The sequence below is a fragment of the Phragmites australis genome, chromosome 15, assembly GCF_958298935.1.
Source record: "Phragmites australis chromosome 15, lpPhrAust1.1, whole genome shotgun sequence".
Classification (NCBI taxonomy): Eukaryota; Viridiplantae; Streptophyta; class Magnoliopsida; order Poales; family Poaceae; genus Phragmites; species Phragmites australis.
Genome location: NC_084935.1, coordinates 17,414,666 through 17,440,407, shown reverse-complemented (window position 1 = coordinate 17,440,407; position 25,742 = coordinate 17,414,666). Strand labels below are relative to the sequence as shown.

The 25,742-nt window shown below is 42.9% G+C and overlaps 1 protein-coding gene across 3 annotated transcripts; it reads right to left on the bottom strand.

The window, feature by feature from the left end:
- Positions 1-416: 416 nt before the first annotated feature.
- LOC133892437 (uncharacterized) lies at positions 417-20,444 on the bottom strand. 3 transcript variants are annotated; one of them, XM_062333209.1, is made up of 10 exons: positions 19,919-20,444; positions 18,839-18,909; positions 15,709-18,415; positions 15,541-15,621; positions 8,575-8,727; positions 8,073-8,236; positions 7,849-7,996; positions 7,623-7,745; positions 7,340-7,427; positions 417-907 (listed from the first exon to the last, which is right to left on the bottom strand). In XM_062333209.1, the coding sequence occupies exons 3-10, from the start codon at positions 18,400-18,402 to the stop codon at positions 729-731; spliced, it is 3,630 nt and encodes a 1,209-aa protein (XP_062189193.1). In that variant the 5' UTR covers positions 18,403-18,415; positions 18,839-18,909; positions 19,919-20,444; the 3' UTR covers positions 417-728. The 3 variants fall into 3 exon arrangements, with proteins under 3 accessions (XP_062189193.1, XP_062189194.1, XP_062189192.1); XM_062333210.1 differs by lacking the exon at positions 18,839-18,909 and having other exon boundaries at positions 15,709-16,952; positions 17,061-18,415; positions 19,919-20,442; XM_062333208.1 differs by lacking the exon at positions 18,839-18,909.
- Positions 20,445-25,742: the final 5,298 nt, after the last annotated feature.

The following is a 25,742-nucleotide window of genomic DNA, read 5'->3' as shown; positions in this document are numbered from 1 at the left end:
GACTAGAGGGTGACACCATCATTTGTGTGTAAACAACTAGAACTGATAACCAGTAAAGGTCTACTTCCACTGATTCCAAATATAAGTTAATAAGGATATAGACACGATCTCCAATATGATACTTTGATTAATAATATCTATAAAAATATATTATTTTAAATAGAAATATATATATAGTATAAAAGTATTTAATGAAAAATCTAGTAACATCAACTTATGTTATCAATCTATATAATTATTTAGCTATTTATGGTCAAAGCTAAAAACCTAAATGGACTTATATTTGAGATTGGAGGGAGTATTTCTCAAGAGAAGCTACTCAAAAAGACGATAAAACCACCTGACCTTACCATAGGGAACGTATGGCAACCCTGTTATAGATGGTGTAAGAAAAATAATGTAGACACACCGAAAAATGCTTAAACAGAAACTTTTTATATACTCTTTTGCAAAGTTGTAGGAGCTTCTTATTCACAGTTTTGAGTACATTACAACCCTGCTTTCTGTTTATGGAGTAACACCTGTCAATGACCATTCTCCAAATTCCATATAAAGTTCTACACATCACAACCTCCAAATAGAGTCAGGATACAGCCCAACCCATGAGATGGTATAAATCAAAGCACTCATTTTTACACAACTCGATAACATACATGTATATATTACCCTCCAAGGGAAAAAGAAAACTACAAATTGGAGCCTAAAGGGGAATGCTCCGCCTGCACACTTTATTTGGTCACCTTCGCCTGATTTGCCGCAACGGACATGGAGCGAAGTCGTCCAGCTATCTCTGTGAATGCTGGGCGCTGTGCCGGATCCGGGGACCAACACTGCTCCATTAGCCTTCTCCACTCCGAATCACACGATGCTGGTACAGGCGGCCTCAGTGTGTTGTTCACAATCCCCCCTGCAAGAGTTTCAAAAATCCCATGTTATGTGCTAATTGCCGAAAAGAAAAGAAAATATTAGGATCTTGGAAAATAACAAAATACACATAAGCACAACCGATTTTCATCATAGGATTGCTGTGAAGTATCATGATAACTTGGAATACTAGGCAACCAAATTTTCACCATATTGAGTGGCGGCAACCAAAAAATTAATCCTTACAAGAAAACTGCCTTCATAAATCTAATTAGATATCAAAGAATTCATATTTAAGTTTGTTGTTATGTACCAGGACATCACTAATTTGGCAAATGAGAAATAAAGAAAAACTAAGAGGAGAAAATGATGAATAAGATGCAAACGGTTAAATAGCCTTATCTGTACTACTTTTCCTTGCCTATAATTAATGAATGAAAAAGTTTCTATCAAAGCAGTCCAGCGGCCGCCAACCATAAACGAAGTGCCAAACAGGACTAGTAACCACTCACCAGGCTAGAAGCTTACATGATATCACCTAACATGGTTCTCTCAAGAAATCTCTAGATTTCTAAACAGCAGGAAGTGCCCAAATAGACAAAGGATTTGCCCTGTCCAAAAGGAAGGATCTGGTCTGTTCCTATTGTAGACACTTTTGTCGGACGCGTCTACAGGCGGCGGCAATAGGCGAGTCCGGCAAATGCAGGAAGATCGGTTGCAGCTTCTTCAGTGGATGGATAGATGTTCAATTAGAGGTAGAGTCTGTTAGCTTAGTTAGATTGGTTGAATTCAGATATGATTGTTAGTCGGTTTATGGTTGAATTCAGATATGATTGTTAGTCGGTTTAAGTTGGAGATAGGGTTGTTACTCGATCTGTTAGGCGCCAGCTCTATTTAATAGTTTGGATTGTTCGGTTTTAAAAAGCATCAATAAAGTTTAAGGTTCCATCTAATAGCTGCTCAGAGCCTCGAAAGAGGCCGAGTACGCTCCACAATCTAACCATATCATCTTTGGTATGGGCGATCTTGCGACCATGGCCGACCTCGCATCCAAGCTCGATTGGCTCTTGCTCACCGTCAACCGCAACAACAATGACATTGCACACATCCAAACATAGTTTGCTTCGCTGAACGTCGCCATAAATCATCTGCAGAGCAAACAGCTCGCGCGTGAGACCGGCAGTGCCTGGCCAGGACGATGACCGGTAGTGCCAGCATATAAATTGCCCGCCCAGCAACGCATGTCCACAAGCTTCGATTTCCGGATTATGATGGCAAGGATGATCTGCCCATGTGGATTCACCACTGTGAATAGTTCTTAGCTCAATGCACTCTAGATGACGAGAAGGTTTGGCTGGATCAGCAAGCCAATGATATTATCGTTTGGAACGCAACCGTGGTGTCCCGACTTGGTCGTAGTTCGTCAATTTCGTCAATGGCCGTTTCGGACCACCTGTTCGTAGTAATCCTTTTGGTGAATTGATGCATCTACATCGCACAAGATCCGTGAAGCATTTTAGGAGTAGTTCTTGACGCTTCTTTCTCGGCACGACGGCATCACAGAGATGCAACAAGTGCACAAATTCACAGCTGGCCTTCAGAATCCTCTTCATACCGACGTCGAGTTGCAACATCCTACGACCTTGGAGGACGTCATGAGCTTGGCTCGAGCTTTTGCCCGGCGCCTAGACGTTGACGATAAGAACACGCGATCGAGGACGCAGCTGACTCATCCTCATGTTGTTCCGGTTAGGTGCGGCACGACGTCCACGCCATCACAGTAGAAAGGTGTGCCCCCATCCACCTTAGCGCCATCCGTGTCTTCAATTCTGACGCAGCAACCTCGCACGGTCCTTAAGCCTGGAACACGCTTCACATGCTTGTCGCATGCGGGGATGGCAGAGCGTCGCCTAAAAGGCTTGTGCTTCAACTACACGGAAAGTTTTCTAAGGACCATCATATCTCCTGGAGCTTGAAGATGCTATTGCCCCGGAGGTGACACCAGAGGACGGCCCTAGGATCTCTATGCACACCATCACTGGGATTGTGTCGGGCCAAACGATGCATTTGTCAGTCAACATTGCTAGCGAGACTCTGCGAGCTTTAGTCGACACCAGCTCCACCCACTACTTTGTGGCCGACCAAACTGCATGTCGCCTCAGCCTCGCACCGACGCCCCACTAGGCATAACAGTGGGTCTCGCGAACAGTGATCGTCTTTTTGTGCACAGGAATTTGCACCACGACGTCTGTGAAGATAGGTGGGAACCTTTCTCCATTACCCTTTATGTGGTTCCTTTGGAGGGGTATGACCTGGTTCTGGGCGTACAGTGGCTACACACCTTAGGACCGGTTTTATGGGACTTCAAGCATTTGTCCATGTCGTTTTGGCGCGACGATCATCATGTTAGTGGATTGGAATGGACATCACACCTACACTTCGCCTTCATGCGTTACAATCGGACGACCTCCTTTGCTTGCTGCTCGCCAAGTTTGCGGACATCTTCGAGGCTCCGCAAGGTCTTCCTCCACGCCAACGTTTCAACCATCGCATTCATCTATTACCAGGAACTACGCCCATTGTCGTCCGACCATATTGTTATCCTCAATTACTCAAAGATGAAATTGAGCATCAATGTATGGAGATGTTGCGCTAGGGGATCATTATGGAGAGCACATCGGCCTTCTCATCACATGTTCTTCTAGTTCGCAAGCAAGATGAGTCATGGCGCTTTTGTGTCGACTATCGTGCTCTGAATGCCAAGACAGCGTAGGACAAATTTCCAATCCCAGTCATCCATGAGGTGCTCGATGAATTGAAGGGTGCATGGTTCTTTACAAAATTGGATCTTCGCAGCCGCTACCATCAAGTTCTGATGCACCCACCAGACATTGAGAAGATGGTGTTTCGCACTCACCACAGCCACTATGATTTCCTGGTCATGTTGTTCAGGCTTACCAATGCTCCCTTGACGTTTCAAGCACTAATGAATGATGTGTTGAAGGCGATCATTCGACGGTTTGTGCTTGTTTTCTTCGACAATATCCTAATCTACAACGCGTCTTTGTCTGAACATTTGCAGCATGTTCGAGCGATCTTTTTGTTGATGCGAGAATACCAACTCCCGGTGAAGAAATCCAAATGTTTGTTCGATGGGCAAAGGGTGGCATACCTGGGCCACATCGTCTCAAGTCAAGTAGTTGCCATAGATCCGGCAAAAATAGAGGTAGTCCAAGCATGGTTGACGCCGGGGGCAGTACGTGCGCTTCGGGGCTTCCTCGAGCTTACAGGCTACTATCGCAAATTCAACAAGGAGTATGGCGCAGTGGCCCAACCATTAACGCAGCTATTGAAGAAAGAGGCCTTCATTTGGATGGCTGAAGCAGACCACGCGTTTGAAACACTCAAACGTGCGCTAATGGAGGGGTCGATGCTTCAGTTGCTGAATTTTGATCAACCATTATACATCGACTATGAAGCGTTGAGATTAGTTTTTTGGCAAGGCACTGCACCAGGGAGGCGGGCCGATCGCGTTCTTCACTCAGGACGCAGCTACTCACCACGCCAAGCTAGCCACGTACGAGCGCGAACTCATTGAACTTGTTAAGGTTGTGTAGCACTGGCGGCTATATATTTGGGTGCGTTGTTCGTGGTCCGCACCAATCATTATAGTCTGAAGTACCTATTGGATCAATGCCTTTCGACGATACCACAATATACATCAGTCAGCAAGCTCTTCGGTTATGATTTCTCGGTGGAGTTTTGGCCAGGACGCTAAAATGTAGTAGCTGACGTGCTCTCGTGTCGTGATGAAGACAAGACCTCCATCCATGCTTTATCCACACCGGAGTTTGCTCTTTTCAGGAGGTTTAGCAGGAAGCTGCCCCCTTGCTAGAGGTGCAGGCCAAGAAAGATCACTGGACATTGGTGGATGGATTCATCCTCCATAAGGAACGCATATTCGTGCCGACATTGTCGCAATTGTGTCCACGAATCTTTGCAGTGGCATACAGGGTTGGCCATGAGGGTGTCCAGAAGACATTACACCGTTTGTGTGCATCCTTCAACCGACACGCAACCAAACTGGTACTTGACTTCATCCAAGGCTGTGTGAATTGCCAACAGAATAAAACTGAACACCTTCACCAACCTTTGGACATGCCTCGGGCAATTTGGCAGGACTCCTCTAACCTTTGGACATGCCTTGGGCAATTTGGGAGGACATCACTATGGACTTCGTTGAAGAATTTCCTAAGGTGTCTGGCACGTCGGTGGTGTTGATTGTGGTGAACCGGTTCTCCAAATACGCCCACTTTATCGCGTTGGGGCACCCATATACAGCACTGTTAGTAGCTCAGGCATTTTTTGATCACATCTTCCGATTACATGGCATCCCGTGTTCGATCGTGAGCGATAGTGACCCCATGTTTACGAGGTCTTTCTGGACCGAGTTGTTCAAGCTCATGGGAATCAAGCTATAGCTCAGTTCGGCCTTTCACCCATAGAAGGATGACCAATCGGAGGTGACTAACAGGATTCTGGGTGTTATCTGCGTTGCCTTGCGGGGGATTGGCCGTGCAGTAGGCTTCGATGATTGCCTTGGGCCGAATATTACTTCAACACTTGTTTCAGACGTCCTTGAAGTCCACTCCATTCTAAGTGGTGTATGGTCGTCCACCGCCTGAGCTGATCTCCTATTAATTAGGCCTGCCGCGGGTAGTCGCAGTGGACAAGCAGTTGCAGGATCATGATCAATTTCTCCGGAAATTCAGGAACGTTTGCGTCTGGCTTAGGATGCTATGAAGTTGTCCTATGATGATTGCATCACGATGTGCAATTCACGATGGGCGATTGGGTCTGATTGCAACTACGACATCAAACGACGACGACAATTACGGACAAGTCGACCGACAAACTTGCTCCCAAGTAGTATGGTCCATTTCAAATTGTTGAGCGCATTGGTCAGGTTGCATGCGGTCTTCCTGAAGAAGTTTGTTGGCGACCCTCCTAAAGACATTATTCGCTTGCCACACATCAAGCATAGGTGTATTCTACCGAAGCGAGCTCATATTGTTCGTTCTCGGCTCAACCATGGCACTTGGAAAGATTTGGTGCAATGGATCGGAAGCAGCGTGGCAGATGCAACGTGGGAGACCCTTGAGAGCTTCACTCAGCAGTACTCGATGTTCCAGCTCGAGGACGAGCTGTTTCACCAGGAGGGCGGAAATGTTGTAGACACTTTTGTCGGACGCGTCTTTAGGCGGTAGCAACAGGCGAGTCCGGCAAATGCAGGAGGATCAGTTGCAGCTGCTTCGGCAGATGGATAGATGTTTAATTAGAGATAGAGTATGTTAGCTTAGATAGATTGGTTAAATTCAGATATGATTGTTAGTCAGTTTAAGTTGGAGATAGGGTTGTTAGTCGATATGTTAGGCGCCAGCTCTATTTAAGAGTTTGGATTGTTCGATTTTAAAAAGCATCAATAAAGTTTAAGGTTCCATCTAATAGCTGCTCAGAGCCTCAGAAGAGGGTGAGTAAGTTCCACAATCTAGCCATATCAGTTCCGCAGCTGTTAAATGATCTCAAGCATATTAGGGATAAGTAATGTGTTTCATTTTATATGTGATTCTGTCTGGTTCAACCAATCAGATAGACTATGAACATTCCAACCTGCATGTTTCGTTATGGCCAAACAGTTGAAGGCCATGTCTTTTCACTCCAAATTTCAAACATTTAAAATGTGATTGTTTGAGCTAGGTGGAATGTGTTTATCCCCAAATATGTCGAATACATAACCAATATGTAAAACTGATAATGATACCTTATACCTATGTGGAGGTGGTTGACTCCAATGGTGATATGGTAAAACCACCAGGAACAGGAATGGATGTGCAGCTTTCAAGCAGAACACTTATTTTGGTATTGTTACATTAATTTTATCAGACATTTTAGCATTTCTATTTCAGTTTAAGTACAAATAAGTGTCTAACTAGTTCGAAGTAAAAAAAACAATACTTCATTGGGCCAACGGGTAATGACCTTTCTAAGAAAAGGGTAGTTACCTGCAGGCTGCAACACTTCTTGTTAGCGGGTCAAGCTCCCACTCCCAGGACCAATATCAAAACTATGCTGATGAGGCTGTTTTCACTTTTTTGTTTTCTCTAAACTAGTAGCTTTTGTTGGCTCTTTTGGTGAAAGATCCAACAGTCCACGACCCACTATGCGCAATGTAGTTCCGAAAAGCCAAAAAGACCTTATATGGTTATAGTTTAAAATTACATTTTTATTAGTATACAGGATTTTCAGTTTACACAATCATCAGTCGACATATAAATCGAATCTCAGCAGAAGTGGGACTCAGGGGAAGAACACCATTTTCTCACAAAGAAAGGGAAACCAAAAGAAAAAACCAGCAAACAACCTTAAGTTAAAACAAACAATTCATGGAGAATTCTGTAGGGAATAAACTACATACCTATAATAGCACCATAATGCATGTTGGCGTAAGGTTCTTCACCAGTGAGGATTTCCCACATTACAATACCAAAGGAAAATACATCAACCTGAAGCAGTGGAAACAATACTGAGTACCTAAAATGTAACTTTTTACCATAAAACTGAAGCAAATATAGATATTACTGCCTCCTAATTGAATGAACATGATAAATCTACAACCTGAAAGTATAAATGACAACCACGTGCTGAACTCGTGCTCCAGTATGGAACATTATGGAAAGACCCAAGAATTATGGTTTTACCTTCTCAGACACCTTATTGCTGCTTCCACTGAGTAATTCTGGGGCCATCCATGGGAGTGTGCCCCTCACACCACCTGAAACTAGTGTGTTTCTTTTTATTTTGGATAAGCCAAAGTCACCAACCTGAACATAAATGATAAACTCGCTTGATGAGTAGAATGCAGAGCAATTGAGAAGATATAAACAGAACAGTTATATAAATAATAACACTATAGATGGAACTCACTTTACATATAGGACGCGATTGATCTTTAAGATTTACGAGCAAGTTATCACACTTCAAATCAAAGTGCACAATATTTTTCGAGTGTAGATACTCTAGGCCAAATGCTGCATCCATTGCTATGATAAGCCGCTTACGACGATCAAGATATCTGTCCAGTAAGAAAAAACATTTTGTTATTCACAGTAAAGAACAGGTAAAATGAAAGAACCACAAAAGGCAATTACTTGTCCTTGCGTTGCAAAACATGTCGAAGAGAACCATTAACCATGAACTCAGTCACAGTCGCCAAGGTACCACCTGGCCCGTCTTTTACAACACCATAAAAAGCCACAACATTTGGATGATGAAGCTTCGAGAGAATCTCAGCTTCCCGCCAGAATTCATGTGCCTGAAAAACCAAGAATGGAAGGTAAATTTTGATGCTTGATGACATGATGTCCGCTGATGGTTATTAGATTATTTTGAGCTATGGTGGAAGTGGGGACATAGTCATCAACATTTGGACTTGGTGGGACCATGTCTAGTATGGTGCATGTAGAAATTGTTAATACATTACATAATCGCACAATAAGTCCCTAATATGGTCAAGAGTTGTTATGCTGAGATAGTGCTGTGACCTTTGATTTCATGTCCTGCTGCAATATTTTGTAGGACTCCAAAAATAATGTCAAATAAAATAAGAAATACTTATTGCAGGTATATAACAAATGGTGGTTCAGAGCTTACTAGTCTTTCTAGCTCTGAAGATCTTCCTGTAAAACAGCTTTTCTTTATTCTCTTAATGGCCACATCACTTCCCCTCCATTTTCCATGGTACACAGTTCCAAATGTGCCAGAACCAAGTTCCCTAAGCTCTTCAAGGTCTTCATTCTTGATGATCTGTGGAGAAATATTTCTAAGTTCAATATTCCAGCCAGATAGTTCATAAAGAAATTAATCAAATGAGTGTACTGCCGTTTCCAGGCACAACCATTGGACTTTCCAAACAGAAGATTTGCCATTCTTTGTGGCCTAATTTAACAAATAAAATTCACAAAAGACAAAATGAAGATATACTGTCAATCATGCCCAGGAATTTCAGGACGAGAAACAACTAGGGGTAGTATCTCATGGAGATTGCCAAATGACCAAATGTACATTCTAGTTAAACATGCACCTAACAAGGACCACAAAGAAATAGCAGGATGGTAGATTGCATCTGCACTAGTTCACTGTGGAAAACACTAGAATGGCTCATCTCATGGCCTATTTTCAGAAGCAGACTACCAAAAGTAATATCAAATTAAGGAAAACATTAATTGGAATCTAAAAAATATTGACCTTGCCTCAGCAGAATGATATCGAAGAACCAAGATATACAACCTCATTCTACATGAATGCCTTTACTTCCAAAGATGCAGTGACAGCGCCTTTTGCATCAAAACCTTTTATCCCTTTTCATCTTCATCACTATATTAAGATAGCAAATGATTTTTAATCTTTGCTTGGCCTTTTCCTTTCCGTGGCTACCACAGTAGCAACATATTTGTGGAAAAAACATCAGACTTGTCACTCTAGTTTCTTGATTTATTATACCTACCCCTTCAAGTGATTGCACCTTACTTTTGTAATTTCACAACAAGTTAGCACACGTGTAATTCAGTGCTAATTATTGTAGATTTTGATATCCATGGTTGGTTAACCTTCTGACAACAATTTTCCCTATCATTAGACGAATCCAAATCAGCGGTAGTGTTCCTAAATTAATTGTCATTTGAATCTAAGAAAAAAAAATTAGCAGCAACAACAACAGTCTTATGGAGATGAAACCCAAAAGAAAAAAAAATAGAGACTTAGTAAAATCCAATATGAAGAATTTAGTATATTGCAGTAGATTTTCAATATGTTAACAGTTTTACAGTAATGCAACATAACGAATTGGTTCTGTGTGGTATTTCGCAACAATGTCTAAGACCAGAGCGTAGGGTAGCTTCAGCGGAAGTTTCTTTTCAAGAGTATTTCATGACAACATGATAATCACAAACTAAAATTTCATTTCAACTAATTTCTCTTAGGTTGGTGCCTATTTATTACTTCCCCACTTTTAAAGGAATTGGCATATTGAAAAAGGCCCAATCTTGAAATTTAGAGGGTTTACTTTAAGACAGGGGAGAGGTTTTACTTCGTTACTGCTTAAGAACAGTTGGATTGGTGTTTCACCACAGTCAATTGGTCTTCAAATTTCCCTAATACTCTTCTTCAACCTTTGGTCAAACCTCTATCGGATCACATCCCTTGCATGGTGCAAATACAAACCTCCACCCCTAAGGCACAAGTCTTCAGATTTGAGAACTTTTGGATGGATCACCCGGGTTTCTTTGAAACTGTAGAAAGTATTTGGAAATCTAAAGTACGATCTAGCAACAGTGCTACCAAAATCTCAGCTAAATTCAAGCTTCTAAGGATAGCCTTGAAAAGGTGGAGCAAAGGAATATCAAAGCTCAATAATTTGATAAAAGAATGCAACTCTGTTTTAAATGTGTTGGATAAGCTAGAAGAGCAAAGATCCCTTTTCACCCAAGAAAGAAACTTCAGACTTATCCTCAAAAATCATATCATTAGATTACTACAGTACAAGAAGGATTATTGGAGAAAGAGGTACACTATCAGATGACTAAATTTGGGGATGAAAGTACAAAATTCTTCCATGCTGCGGCTACAGAAAGATTCAGACATAATACTATTACTAGTTTAGAATCTCAAGATGGTAGAATTGTTACTAGTCATTTGGAAAAGGCTGCAATTTTGTATGAGACCTATAAAGCTAGAATGGGAACCTCGCATAATCCATTGATGCACTTTGCTCTAGAAGACCTTGTAATCAAAAATGATAATCTAGATCATCTTTCTGCTCCTTTTAGCAAGGATGAAATTGGTAGGATTGTTCTTCAAATGCCCAATGATAAATCCCCAAGACCAGATGGTTTCAATGGCTCTTCCTTAAAAGCTGCTGGAACATCATCAAAGAGGATTTCTATGACCTTTGCAACAACTTCTTCAAGGGCAGTCTTAGTTTGCAGGCAATCAACAACTCCTTTATCACGCTCATACCCAAAAATAATAACCCAGTAGGGGTTAATGATTTCAGGCCTATCTCTCTGCTGAATTGTGTTCTTAAGATTATCACTAAGCTTATGGCCAATAGACTCCAGTCAGTTATTATTTCTATTATCCATCAAAATCAGTATGGTTTCATAAAAAATAGAACAATTCAAGATTTTCTAGCTTGGTCCTTTGAATACATCTTCTCAATCTATAGTATAATCCCTCCCCTAGCAGCCCACGCCGCCCGGTTATCCTCCCGACGGGTGTTTACCCTAACATTTAGTATCAAAGATGTCATGTTCTGAATCAGGCGAGGGCTCTACTATTGAGGTCGTGGACACCTTGGCCAAGGTAGTGGCCAATCTGCAGAAAAGCATGCAACAACAGATGCGCGAATTAGCGCAGCAGATGGTCGCGAATCAGGTGGCCACGCTATACAGTGACATGTCATCCGTGCAGCAATCGCAACCACAGCAGAAGCAAGAGGCAGTGTTCACGCAACAGTCGTCGTCATCGTCGTCGCTAGCAAAGCAAGAGACGGTGCTCGTGCAACAATAGCCACCAGTGGCAATGATGCAGGTGCCAACGCCTCAGCCACCCATGGTGCTTGCGCTGACGGGCCCCAACTACCGGCTCGGCCTCGACAACGGCTTCGTGTCTTCCCTAGTGGTGAAGGTTAAGGACCCGACAGGCAATCCTCCAACCCCCGCCGAGTTCTAGCACCAGTTCCAAGAGTTTGAGAAGCTACTAGTCACCAATAATGCCACGCTGAGGACGACCGACTAGAACGACGATGGCAGGGCATGACGTTGGCTGATGGCGCATCGCGGAATTCAAGCTTGCCTACCTTAGTTTCAGCTCGAGGACGAGCTGTTTGCTGAGGGAGTTAGTGATGTTATGGGCGGTTGGAATAAAGACGAACTATTTAGTTACTGTAGCACCGAATCATATTAGATTAGTTAGAGAAAAGTTAGTAGTTTAAATCAAATTTAGCTAGAGATAAGTTATAGTTGAATTTGAATTATGACTCTGTAGATCGGTTCGCCAACTATATATACACAGCGTTAGCTGTGATTAAGAAATCAATCAAGAAAGAGAAATCAATATAGTTTTCAGTCTCCTTCCCTTATGTCTCCCTATAGTTCTAAGTCTAACCAATCTATAGCCCAACCCCTCCCTTAGCAGTTGACGCCGCTCGGCTATCCTCCTGGCGGGTGTTTACCATAACAGCATGTTTGGTGCTACTACATCAACTGTGGACACTGCCTTGTGCCAATGCTTGCATTGATACTTCTAGGTGATAAACGCATCCAAAAGATTCCTCCCTCTTTGAGGAACATCTCATCCTCGAGCTAGAATGTCGGATAGTTCTACCGTGAAGTCATCGAGCACCTCACAAATACCACAGATGAGGGCCAAACTTTGATCACCTTGAGTGACAAAGGAACTATTACATCGTGGACTGTATCTAGCGAGGAGACATAAGAGTTCAGTGGACTACCAAAGAATTCCTTGAGTAGAGCCACATGAAAAATCAGAATTTACAACTCTTGTCGTTATCTAGAAAGGGCCATAACACAGTGGATCCAACTTGGAGAGCTGCTTGAAATGGTGTTAGAATTGTAAGACCATTGCGCTCGAAATGCACCTGGCCATTTCTTTGGCCGATCCCCATACATAACGAAGGTACAAGGCATCGGTGCGGTTGAAGATCTTAAACTGCGCATCAGATTAGAGATAGAAAAGTGTAGCACGTGTGAAGCCTAACATCGACAAGGTGGAATAGCTTTGCTTAGAGGTTGCTTGAGCACAACACTCAAAATGGTGAAACGAAGACCATGAAACCACACAATGTTGTCGAAGGAGACTAAGTTCGCAGTGTAGGGGTGCCATAAAGCGATGAAGTGAGCATACTTGGAGAACCTGTTAGCAATCATCTTGCCGCCATCATATGAAATCCCTCAATAAAATCGAGACAAGTGTCCTCCCAAACGACCTATCAGACTTTGAGATGTTAAAGAGGCCACTCAGGTGGAGTTATTTGGTCTTGTTGCATTTACAAACAGTAACACCCAAGGGCAAACTTTTGAACCATCAAGTGAGGCATGAGAGTTGAAAACGCTTAGAGACAATGGAGGGTCTTCTGACGCCCTCATGCCTTGTGTTGTGTGCCTTGGCTAGAAGTTCCAGCCAAAACGGGGACACAACCGACATGAACATCTTGTTCTGCATTATCAGATGGTCCACCTCGGCCAAAGCCATGACAGGCTCTCTCACCGCCATCTTCAAGCACAAGGTGATGAGCTCACACTCTCTTGCAATAGAGTCATGGAGAAGGTAGACCATAATTTTGGCCTTAGAACGCAAAGTTAATGTTAAGGCTAAGGTGATTGATCTCCACATGGTAGAACTTGCTCCCTGCCATGACAAAAGGCTCTGATCTTTCTTGACTTGATGGAAGGAGTTTATTTCTTAATTTATTCTCCTAAGCAAAAAATAGGCAACATCAATAGGTTTAGGCACCAATAATTGACATAACAAACTTATCAAACTCATCTTTGGAAGAAAAAAAGCTAATCAATCAAAATTAATACACTTACTCATAACTTAACAAACGTAGCTTGTTAGAGGACTCAATTACGCTTGTCATGCAACACCAGTATTGCCGCATCAAGAGTTGTGCTGGATTAGGAATAGTGGCCACCGGTTGATTGCCTTTCCACATCCAGTGTTGGACAAGGAACAGGAGCTGTGCCAAATTAGGAATTATGGCCACTGGTTGATTGCCTTTCTGCATTTGACATGTACGATTCTTTGTTGTACAACTCTCATGTACATGTAATGAATTGAGGCATCGCAATTTCGTCCTCGCAGCATAACTTTCATGGTATCAAAGCCACGCGTTTTTTGACACGTCCAACGATCTTACATGTCGCCGCCGCATCTTCCGAAACCATAGCATTTTTTGACACGTCCAGCGATCTTACACGTCGCTGCCGCATCTTCTGAAACCACCGCATTTTTTGAAGCCACTCCTAAACTTTCATATTTCCCATTTGATGTGCCCACTTTAAGCTAAAGGAATTGGCATGGCTCATGATGTCGGAGTTGCCATGGACGATGTCGTGGTCACTTCTGGCCAGTAAAACAACTAAACATGACAACAACATCTGCCTTCAGATGATAGTGCGTTCTAGAGATGTGCTCCAACTATGAATGAAGCAATTGGAGGTAGCACCACTACAATAGGGCACAATGGGGATATTGGCCTTTACATGATGTCATCATCAAGGCTTTGATGCTTGTTCAAGGAAACAACGCACACTTCTTAGTGTTGTTCAAAGTTGAAGATGATATTAGTGGATCCAGAATCTATGAGGGATAGCAGGGGAGGTCTTTCCACCATGAAGTGGCACACAACACGGCCGACAGCGAAGTCATAGTCCGATACATGACACCCTCTATGCTCCACACTCAAGACATCAAAGCCTTGGTGCCACTGAAAAACTATTGCACCATGGCATTTGCCTTTTGTTCTGTTGCGATGTCACAGGTCGCGCCACCTTCACGGGTCTTTCAACTTCTCCACTAAAGCATCTTGTTTCCCACAATGGACTTTCATCTTATCAAGTAGAGAAACCGTGGATACTTCGGCAACAAAAGGCATGGTGTTGTCTCTCATACCATGTGTGATGAACCATAGCTCACCAGTAGAAAAATAAGATATGGGGTTAGATTTATGGGACAAATATGTAAGGATCGGACTTTAGGACGCTTCATTACTTCTTTAATCTGAATTTCACACCACCTCTTTACATAGAGGATGTACCTAAAATAATTTAATCCAAATATAGGGAACTAAACCAAATCAAACACACATCAAAAAAGCCACCATATTCTGAAAACCATATATTAACCCAAAACTAAAAAGATTTTTTATGAGAAATCATATTCCAATTACATTAGTTTTGGCATTTTGGGCATGAATCTCAAAGGCAATAACCAGAAAAGGCAAACAGTTGGTTTTACAAGTGTGAAGAACCATCAGCCAATTTGTCATATTTGAACAATTTACGTGGTGGTGGGCTACTTTATATCGAGTCAAATGTTTCACCATAATTATGGAACAACTTAATAACTAAAAACTTTAAAATATCATGATTGGACAAAAAAGTTGGGACTCAACTAGTTACTTCTTGGTTGGTCCAGATTTTATTTTATTTTTTACAGTTGGATTTAGCCAATTTCAGACCATTATGTGGCAGGTGGCCAGCACCCAGAGTCCCAAAATTGATCAGGAGCTAGTTTCAGGTCCCTTGTTTTAACTACTTTTTCACACCTTTCTGCTGTTTAACATGCTGTTATTCCTCTTGTTTCAGAGTTCACTCAAGCCAGCACCATGGAAAGAAAAGAACATGCTGGCTTCCCTACATAAAAATAACATGCTGGTTTACCTACATACAGATGCATAGCCAGTGGGCAAACACAAACATGAATCGACTCAGAGTGATAGTACTTATGGAATACAACCAAGCACTCTTAATATGCAAAAGGATATTACTACTAGGAAAGTGCATAAACTTCTCTGCAACCAAAAGCCATTTATACCTGCAAGTATTCAAAATCATTATCTTTAAAGGAAGCATCCATGACTGGTCCAACAGCTTTACCCTCTTCGGTCTTAGGTTCCTGGGACCAAGTAAACAATCTCAAAATTAAGCACAATCAAAATCACAAAATAAAAAGAACTTCACACTTATTCATAGACATGCATACCTCAAACTCAGGAAGAGATGGCATCATCTCACGCACATTTGTAAAAGGATTGTCAACCTGAAAGCCTTCAACATTCTTCATCATCGGTGGATTGTCGATCTGTGATGAGATAAAACTTGGAGGTGAAATGCTTGAATCAACATTCGTGCGGGAAGGTACTGCTTGTGTTTCCACATTAAAATTATTCTGATCAGCCAAATTCTTCACATTAGTTGCATCATGCTCTAAACGTGCAAATGGATAAACTCCCTCCTCTATCTTTTCCAGGTCTTGGTCCTTATCTTTTTGTGGAAACTCGTTTTGTGCAAGATTTCTGAAGAATGACCACCGCTGGGGTTCATAATTAGGCATGTTCAAGCTATGGACTGCATCAATAAAAGGACTGGTTGACTGTGCTGCAGCATTGGCATTTGTAAAGAAATCAGAAAGAATATCAGGGGAGATCCTCTCATCGGTACCACCAGCAATATCTGTATTCTCTGTGTTTGGGACAATAGGTCCCTTGTGAGAAGCATCCACGGAGCTGGTGGAACATGGTACAACAGGATCAGATTCGACATCAGTTGGGAGTGCAGCAGCATGAGATTCCATCTGGTCAGTTGTTTCTGCATCATGAGAAGTTTTCTCATTCGGTTGGCCTCTAGCTACAACCTTTTCAGTTGCATGGGTAATTTTCTCTGCATTTCTACAACTCATGTCATTCGAGGACCTCTTTTCACCAAGTAGTTGTTCACCAAACGGAGATGTTTGTTGTACAGTATTGGTAAATTCTTTCTCGAACTGTATGAGACTATCATCCACAGATGGATCGTTCAAATTTATTGCCTGAACTGCTAAATTTGATCTTTCAGTCCCCTCAGATGCAGGGTCGGTATTTCCTTCAGTGTACTCATTTTCAACACAAGACTGCGATTGAAGAATTAGAAATTGAGGATTAAGTGAATCTTCAGATTTAGATAACCGGTTCAGAAAACCTGCTTGCTCCCTTGGAATCTGCTCAGAATGAAAGACTCGTCCAGGGTGAGGTGGTGGATTCTTATAACTGTGATCCATCGTATCAGTCTGAAAGTCCGAAAAGCCTGATGGAAACGCTCCACTAGAGTGGCGGTCATCTTCACTCATCTCTGAACCCTGTGCTGTAGACCTAGCTCTTGGCGCTGTGCAAGTCTCTAGGCTCTTTACACTGTCACTTGGTTGGAGAGAAATCGCTAGACCTTCTTGAACAGAAGCATTAAGGGGGGGCCCTGAATGCATATAATTTGAAATAGATGAGTCATGATGCGTAGTATTAGAATTCAGATTTTCAAGGGATTGAAAATAATCGAATTCACTATTTTGATGAGTCATTTTACCAGAAGCCTGTTTTTCATTTTTCATTGATCCTTCCGTCATGACCTCCTGATTAGACTGATGATCAAAAGAACGCAATGAAGCAGTTCCTGAGTAAGGAGCATACTGGGAGGTATATCTGCAATCAGACGGTGCCGATAGAGGTATAGAAATCTGGCTCTCAATGTCATGAAATCTTTCATTGTAAGTTGGATAAGAGGAATCAGAACCCTGCACATGCTGCATCTCATGGCTACGGTAAGAATGCAAATTTGCTGAACGATCACCGGATAGACCCGATGGCATTGGACTTGGGAGCATAGCAGGAGGGACCAAATTTGGTGCATTCACTGTATCCAAATTTGAACGGTCTCTGGTTGAATCTGCCTGCCTACTATCAATATTGAAATTAATGAACTCATCCAACTCATTGATGGATGTGTTTACAAAACCATGCCCACTTGAAGGCTTCACAGATCCCCCATCCATTCCATTGATGGCAGCAACATACTGGATTCCAGAGTCACTATCCATACTGCCCAGGCTGAAACTCATGTCATCAAAATCGATAGAGGAAACGAGGAAGATCCTAAGCTTCTGGGACCCATCCCCATTATCAAGGAAGACACATTCTTCCATCATGTTTCTCAAATCTTCATCATTTGAAACTGAGATCAAGGCATCAAGATCTTCACCTGGTAACTGATACTTGATAACATGAGGTTGATTATAGATGGCAGTTGTCTTCTGTTTAAGCTCCTGCCAAGAAATATTCCTATTGATCCGAATTATATGTGTCTCACCACCAACATACCTAAGCTTTCCATCACTTGGTCGGGGCAATATTTTCCCCCCAAAGCTACAGATGATTTTTATCCTTCTGGAAGTGTCTGAAGCCTCAGAAGAAGCATAGCCAAGAGACAGTCCATGACTACTACCACCACCAGATGGAACTCGCGGAACTGACATAGCTGACATGTGCCTACTCCTATTTTCATTAACAGTGAAAGGTTTTCCTTGAACATCTGTTTCCTGATTATCCGAGGTCAAAAAAATTGCTGCATCGATTCTAGTTTCCGCTCTTGTATGATGAGCACCAAGGCTTCCTCTAGAATCTTTGTGAACCACACCAGGTGCAACATTTTGGTCATGGGACATACCAGGGACAAGATTCTTCTTGGATATTGCTCGATCTCTCATGAATTCAAGAGCAAACTCCTCCCCGGTTTGAATTGAATAATTAAGGACAGGCTTCATGGTGCCTGCATTAGGGTATTCTGGAACCGGAGAACTGATACATGCTGAGCTTGAGGATCCACGCACGGTACTTTGAGCTGCAGAGCGAACATCTTTCCTAGGTTCCATCAAGCTGTCTTGGCTAAAGAATAACAATGAAGCAGGATCTATAAGTCATTGTTATTTTAAACAGTTAACAGATAATAGTTCATTGCCTTCTATCCTTTTTATTTGACAAACAGTGTGTTATTACTTATTAGCCCAAGAGCACCAAGCAAAAAAAGTAGCTTAACCTACAGAAAAGAAACACAACTGTAGTGCTTAACAAGGAACATGCAACATTTCAGTGCGTACAAACTAAAAAAAATTAGTATCTAGGTCAAAACTAAGGAAACAAATATCAGGTTATGCTTGGTAGCACAGTGTATTATGGTAATTGTACAACACCGTGTTAGAACTTGTCTCATTTAATATGATGTCAGCAAAAAAAAGCAAGGACAAGATAGCAATCTAATGATATTACAGAATAAGCCCAACATATATACAAAAAAGAAGTAACAAGTACCTAAAAATAATATCAACATAAACTCCAGTTTATAGCTTTTGTGTTCCAAACATAGCATCTCCGGGTTAACCCTTTCACACGAAGCGATGACATAACAAGTACGTAAAAAATAATATCAACATAAACTCCAGTTATGATAAAAGAAGATCTACGAAAAGAACTATATCAATAGCAAAAGCTCCCTTAGCCAATGATTAAAACATGAAGAAATGCTCTCTGATGAAAATAAACTGATCATGGCACTCTGAAGATGCAGTAACTTTTCCTGATTGTTCAAATGTGTAAATTACAGTCCAGGTCACTGAACTTATGGAGGATGTTTAATCTTGGTCACAGAACTAATTAAATGCACATTTATACCAGTAAAGTGTGTTAAGTGGTTCAATAGCCAATCACAAAAGTACATACTGGCATCCCTGAGCACGTGCAGTGCCACATCAGCGCGATTAACACCAAAAATTTGCACACATTCCACACCTACCATGTACTCTAATCTTTTGAAGAAATTCTCCATACGATAGATAAGTTCTAAAGTCAACAATCAGGCAAGCTTTATTTCTAAATTGGGAAAGTTGCAGGACTATTCAGGGTACAAAGTATGAATGATACTGCAATGTAACAATCAGGTAGTTTTGAAGTTTGATAAACGCAACCCCACTCACGGAACTGATTTTTTTTTTTTGAGAAACCCCAGTGCAACATGTAGACGCACCCACACTCACACCACCGCGCGCACGCACTCACACAGCGCCTACCGAAGACCGGAGATGCAGAGCTTAGAGATTGTCGATGTATGTCACCTACCACAAAAGAAATTCCGCATTGGTGAGACATGCAAGGAGCAAAGCTGAGGATTGATCTGGTAAGGATACAACGATCTCCACTATCCACACAAGCCAAGGCTGGGTTCTCATGAAACTGATATAACTCATGAATTAACATCAAACAAATTAGCAACTAATCCAACACCGGAAGCACCCACGCGACTAATTCAACCCCACTCCCAGACAAAGGCTTAATCGCTCCAGGTCACGGCACATTCAGGAAAAAATCAACCAATCAAAGCTAGACAGGACTCACCGACAAAAGAAATCCTACCCCCGGATGCGCCTCCCCGGAAGAAGGCTTCAAAGGGACAACACCTTCGCCGCCGCCAGCCCGCCCGCCACCGGGAGCGGCCGCCGCGGCTCCGGGTCCGGGCGGAGGAGTGCTAGGGTTTGGATTGGAACAGCCTTCCTTCCTTGCTTAGGTCGGGGTGCTGCTCGCTCGAATCGAGCTCTTCCCAAACCGAGCTCCTCCGCGCAGGGCCCTACGGCACCGAACTCAGCTCGGGCGCCGCTCAAAGCAAGCCCTTGACCGTCGGTGAAGAGGAGAGGTAGGGGAGGTGAGGAAAGGGAAACCAAACGCCCTTCCTTCCTTGCTTTGCCTCTCCTTGCCTAGCGAGGCGAGCGGGGCGAGGCAGCTACGGAACAAGCACGCCCTTAGAATGGTGAGAGGAGGAGAAAGGGGGAGAACCGGAGGAGAAATGGAGGAAAGGATGCTGACTTCACGCCGGCTTGCACTGGGCCAAGTGACGTGTCAATAGTGCTGTGCGTGGGTGGGATGCTTATCTCGACTACTCGAGCAAAAGGAAGAGTTGGTAGAGAGCGGCAAGTAAGGACGTCATGCATTGATGCATCGCGGTAGGTCGTCTTATTGGTATATTTGTCAAGCTTTTGTCTGGTTTCGATTTGTTTAAAAGTTGTTGAGGTAAAGATGCTTTTTCTGTTAGCATTGAGGTATGCACTTGGAGAGGTTGTTTGGACCCATTGTTTCATCAAAAGCAAATTTTCTCGAAGTTGCTAGGCATTCGTGTTTGGCTATAAAAGATAAGATAAGGATAGCAAAAGGTATTTTTTTTCTTATAGAAACAAAATTTGTCAAAAAGCGGTTGAGATAAAGATACTTTTTCGGTTAGCCTTGAGGTATGCATTTGGAGGTGTCGAGGATTAATAAAAACATAGATATGGCTAAATACTGACTGTGCATGTTAATGTTCATCTGCTGCACACTTGTAATTAGAAAATTATACTTAATTAGTTGCATTCCTCATTAGGCAAACTATCTAGATTAGGTGGATTACTTCAACCTTATAAACAAACTGTTTCAATCTGATAAGCAAAATCATCATTATTAGCAGAGGCACGAGAGCAGCCGGATCAATATTTGGAAGAGCAAATAGAATATTTTCTTAAGCAAATTAGAAAAGACTAGAAGGTGAAATCTGTATGAACTTAGAAAAGCAAATTTGTTTAATTGAAAAGCTAATCCATCTAAACTCAGAAAGCAAATTTGTTTTAATTGAAAAACAAATCCTTCAAAACTCAAAACATATATTGGTTTTAATTGAAATGCAAAAGCATCTAAACTCTTGCTTTGGCACTCATGCGGGTAGGCGTTGTCAAATTAGTTGGCACCAGAGGAGGAGACGTAGGGTTTGATGTCGTAGATGCTGACGTGATGAGGTAGAGAAGGTGAAGAAGATAACGCTCTAGCCTACGGTTGGGGTGAGGGTAGGGGCGACACCACCGGCGCCGAGAAGCCTGAGGTCCGAGACAGCGACTATAGGGGAACCGTCCAAATAGTATTCTAGTTAATCACCAGGAGGATCATTATTCACAGTCACAATCTCGATGATTAACTAGAATGACATTCCGGTAGTCATAGCACGTGTTTACTTTCAGGATCGAAACTGTCACGTCCTGAAATCCGTAATTGTGTGTTTTAATCCTAAAACATGCAATTTCAGCTTCATGTTCCAGTTTGGGTCACTGGAGCACCTCACTTTGAATCAATGAGGTGGGAGAAGAAAAAAACTAAGAGAAATAAAGGAGCTAGAAGCAAGTCTGGACTTTCCTCTAGGTAAATAGGGCCCACTTGGGTGGAAAATATCTCTCTATAGGTGGGCAACAACACTCTCTCTCCCCCTAAAAAGCTTGCCCATACGTACTACTCACCCACTCCACCAGATAAGGCTTTTTGAGGAAGCAAGTTGGAGTTGGCTGTCTCTCACTCTCTCTCTTAGGCTCCCTTTTTCCCCTTTGGATCCCTACCTCTGGGAGCAAGATCAAGGTACGTATGTGGTACTCACGTGACCACCAGCTTAAGGATTACTCGTCCATCCAATTCATTTTCAGTTTCCCCGAAGGAATTCGAGCTGGTTCTGAACTTGTTTGGTGTTCTTTGGGAGAAGCAAGGAAGCAGTAGTTTTTCCTCTCTTCTCAAAGCCATTTTCCGTCGTTTCCTCCTTCAACTGGCGGTCACCAACCTCAGCAAAGGACCTTGGGTGAGTCTGCTAGGCTCCCATGGCAAGTATGCTCATTTTTGGTTGGATAGATCTTGAATCTGGAACTAGGGTGGCAAAGTTCTTAAAGTTCTTCAGTCTGGGAACAAATGATGATTTATGTGGATTTGAGTTAGGAATCATGTTGCTAAGTGGTTGAGCAAAGTCTAGACCCTGTACATCCTTCTAGGCATTTTTACTTTTGATTTAGAGAGACTCCCAGGTTAGTTTAGCCCAGTTTTTCCCTTCGTAATGGCTGCTGTTCTGAAGCTGCACGAGACTGATTTACTGTAGCACTCCCCGGGGGGTACTGTTCACCCGAGCACCCGAGCACAGTCACCCCCGAGGACCTCCGGGTACTGTTCACCGAGCACCCGAGCACTGTTCACCCCGAGCACTCCCGGTACTGTTCACCGAGCACCCGAGCACGGTTCACCCCGAGCACTTCCCGGGTACTGTTCACCGAGCACCAGAGCACTGTTCACCCTGAGCACCCGAGCACGGTTCATCCCGGGTACCGAGCACTGATCACCCCGGTACCCCCGAGTACTGTAGCAGTGGTCGCAGGGCGGTTATCAGGCTTTCTTGGAAGCTGGTAGCTTATAAAATTCATAGTTAATTCGTACGAACTCCAAACTTCATGAGACCAGTTGCGTTGGCTTCGTAGGAATATGAACTACATGTTAAAAATGTTGAAACTCATTAAATACGTTCTGAGAATTTATTTAGTGATTAAATGTGTTTCAGCTTAGTTAAAGCACAAATAGTCAATGCCATGTTCGAAAGTCGTGAGACCACTGGGAAAACTCTTATTTTGCATAGTGTGATCTGGGAAAATATTTTCATGTATTGTGGAGCATATTTTTCTTATATGGTCGCATTTCATACATGCTCATTACATTGCACGCGTTGCTCTCTATAGTGAACGCCGATCCGTCGATCCCGGAGGCCGTGGGCGATCGTGAGGCGTCCCACCTTTCTGATCCAGGGCAGCAAGGCAAGCATCGTTCATACTGCACCGTGTCTACTTGAAAATTTAATATGTTATCTACGCTTATGTATACATTGCATGTGTCGGGTACCGAGTTGGGTAGAACCTATGCAGATGCATTATCCCATTTCGGTCACGTGTCATGTGTTGTTCTTAGGAGCCTAGTGGTGTCATCGCGGTCTAATTTTAGTTTGCTATGCTTAGTGGTACTTAGGCTTTCCGGTAGAAGTCAACGACGGCGTCCACCGTTGTCGCGAGCCTAGGGCTTATTACTTGTTCACACTTATGGTTGTATTGATGATGAGTCGGTTTGGTGAGTGGTGAGTTGAGATGAGGTGTGGGCGGTGTTAGGGGTGTCATCTGCTCACGACGAGTCCTCAGGCAGTTCGGGGAGGGAACCCGGACACCGTAGACCGCTTGCACCGGTTAAGCTTCGACCGTCGGTGTAGTCGGCTTTAGCACATACCTTACTCACCACATGCTGATATAATGGTAGGCGAGCCGATTACCTTCGCAGACGTGGTCATGTGGGCCTCGTCATAGACGGTGTGAGTCCGGTTTGAGTCCGGGCTTTTAGCGGTATTAGTTTGCTCGGGGAGTAGTTCTAATACCGCCGTGCCGAGCTATGGTTGATCCACATGGTTGGGCCTGGTTGGGAAAGGTTGTCACGGGTACCCCCTTGTGTGCATCTTAGCGGGTGGCACAAGCCGTATGGTCCCTGTGTCGTGTGGGTCCAGGAGTATCCCCCTGCAGGGTGTATAATCAGTTCGAACTGCCACGCTCTCGGTCATGAGCATCGCTATCGCTTATCTCCACCGAGCGACCATGTTTTGGTCGTAGAGTTTCGATGTGGGTTGTGGCTTGGTTGGATTGGGGTGGTTTGGTCGGTATGTGGTTGGTGTTTTGGTGGGAATGGTTTGCTTTTATACACTTGTTGTTCATATATCTGTTCTGATCAGTTGGTTGGCAGGGTTTGAGTCGGTGGTTGGTTAAGTCAGTTGCTTACACCTAGAGTCTAGGTTGCTTACCGCTTAATGAACTTAAACATGTCTTAATCCTTGCTACAACTTCAAATGCATGATCCTTGGAGTCGAGAATATATATACTCATGCTGTGTAAGTCTTGCTAGTACCTTCGTACTAAGGGGTGCTGCCCTTAAGTTGTTTTCAGGTTCTCAGGTTGGCGAGGAAGAGGCGGTGTTCGGCTACTTTGTGCCTGCCGATTAGGGTGGCGGGCAGGAGTAGCACCTTCTACTCCGAACTCCGGCGCTTTTGGTATGGAGCCTAAGGGCATGCGGCTCCATACTCTTTTGTTGTATAGGTTTTTCTTCCGCTGCATAGTTGTTGTTGTTCCTCTTTTGTTGTAAATTGTGGAAGCAGTTGCTTGTTAATAATTGTAATCCAGTTTAATTATTTGCTCTCTATTAAACTGTGTTGTGATATTTGAGTTGGAAGGCATGTGTTCCGATCCTGGGCACAAAACACGTGCCGGGACTACCGGAATGGTATTCTGGTTAATCGTCGAGGTTGTGATCATGAATAATGATCCTCCTGATGATTAGTTAGAATACTATTTGGACGGTTCCTCACAGAAACACATACCTTTACAACATATAGCATCACAACACAGCTTAAGAAAAAGCAAGTAATTAAATTATATTACAAATTCTTTAGGATTTACTAAGTTATTACAATTTACCTGCAAAGAAAACTACGCAGCAGAAGACTAAAACTATACAACAAAAGTAGGATGGAGCCACATGCCCTTAAGCTCCATCACAAAAGCAAGCCAATAGATTAAGATGCACTACTCATGCCCGTCACCACTCTGGGCAGGCATGAAGTAACCAAAGACCAACTCCTCCTCACCTACAAAACCTGTAGAGCAGCTAAGCACGAAGGTACTCGCAAGACTTAATCCGTAATGGGCAACTTATAATTAGTCCGACTCCAAGGATCATGCATTTGGATGTTAGCAAGAAAACGGCCACATGGTTAAGTAAAACTTACATACAAAAGCAACTTAACACATACATGTATGAGCACCTAAACTTAACTAACAATAATACCACTATACCCTACAAAGACCAACTGTACATAATTGTAACTGGAACCATAATGAACATAAATGTAACACGAATCATCTCCACTATAACCAACATAACCAACCACAATCTACAACGGAACTCTACGATGGTGCGCATGGATAAAAGACATGCTCATGACCGAGAGCGCGGCATTTTAAAATATTTTTACACCCTGTAGGGGGATACATCTTTACCCACACGACACGAGGACCATTCGGCTTGTGCCACCCACTAAAGTGCATAAGAGGAGGTACTCGTGACAACCTTTCCCAATAAACCCAAACCATTTGATACATGTATCGCTCGGTGCGAAGGTATCTAGAACTACTCCCGGAGCAAATTAGATACTTCTTCCAAGCCCGTTCGCTCACACCGTTGATGTTCTGGCCCAAATGATCATAGCTACAAAGGTATTTAGCTCTCCTTACCATTAGATCTGCATGTTGTGAGTACAGTAAGTGCTTAAGCCAACGGCAGCCAACGATTGGTGCTTAACCAATGCAAA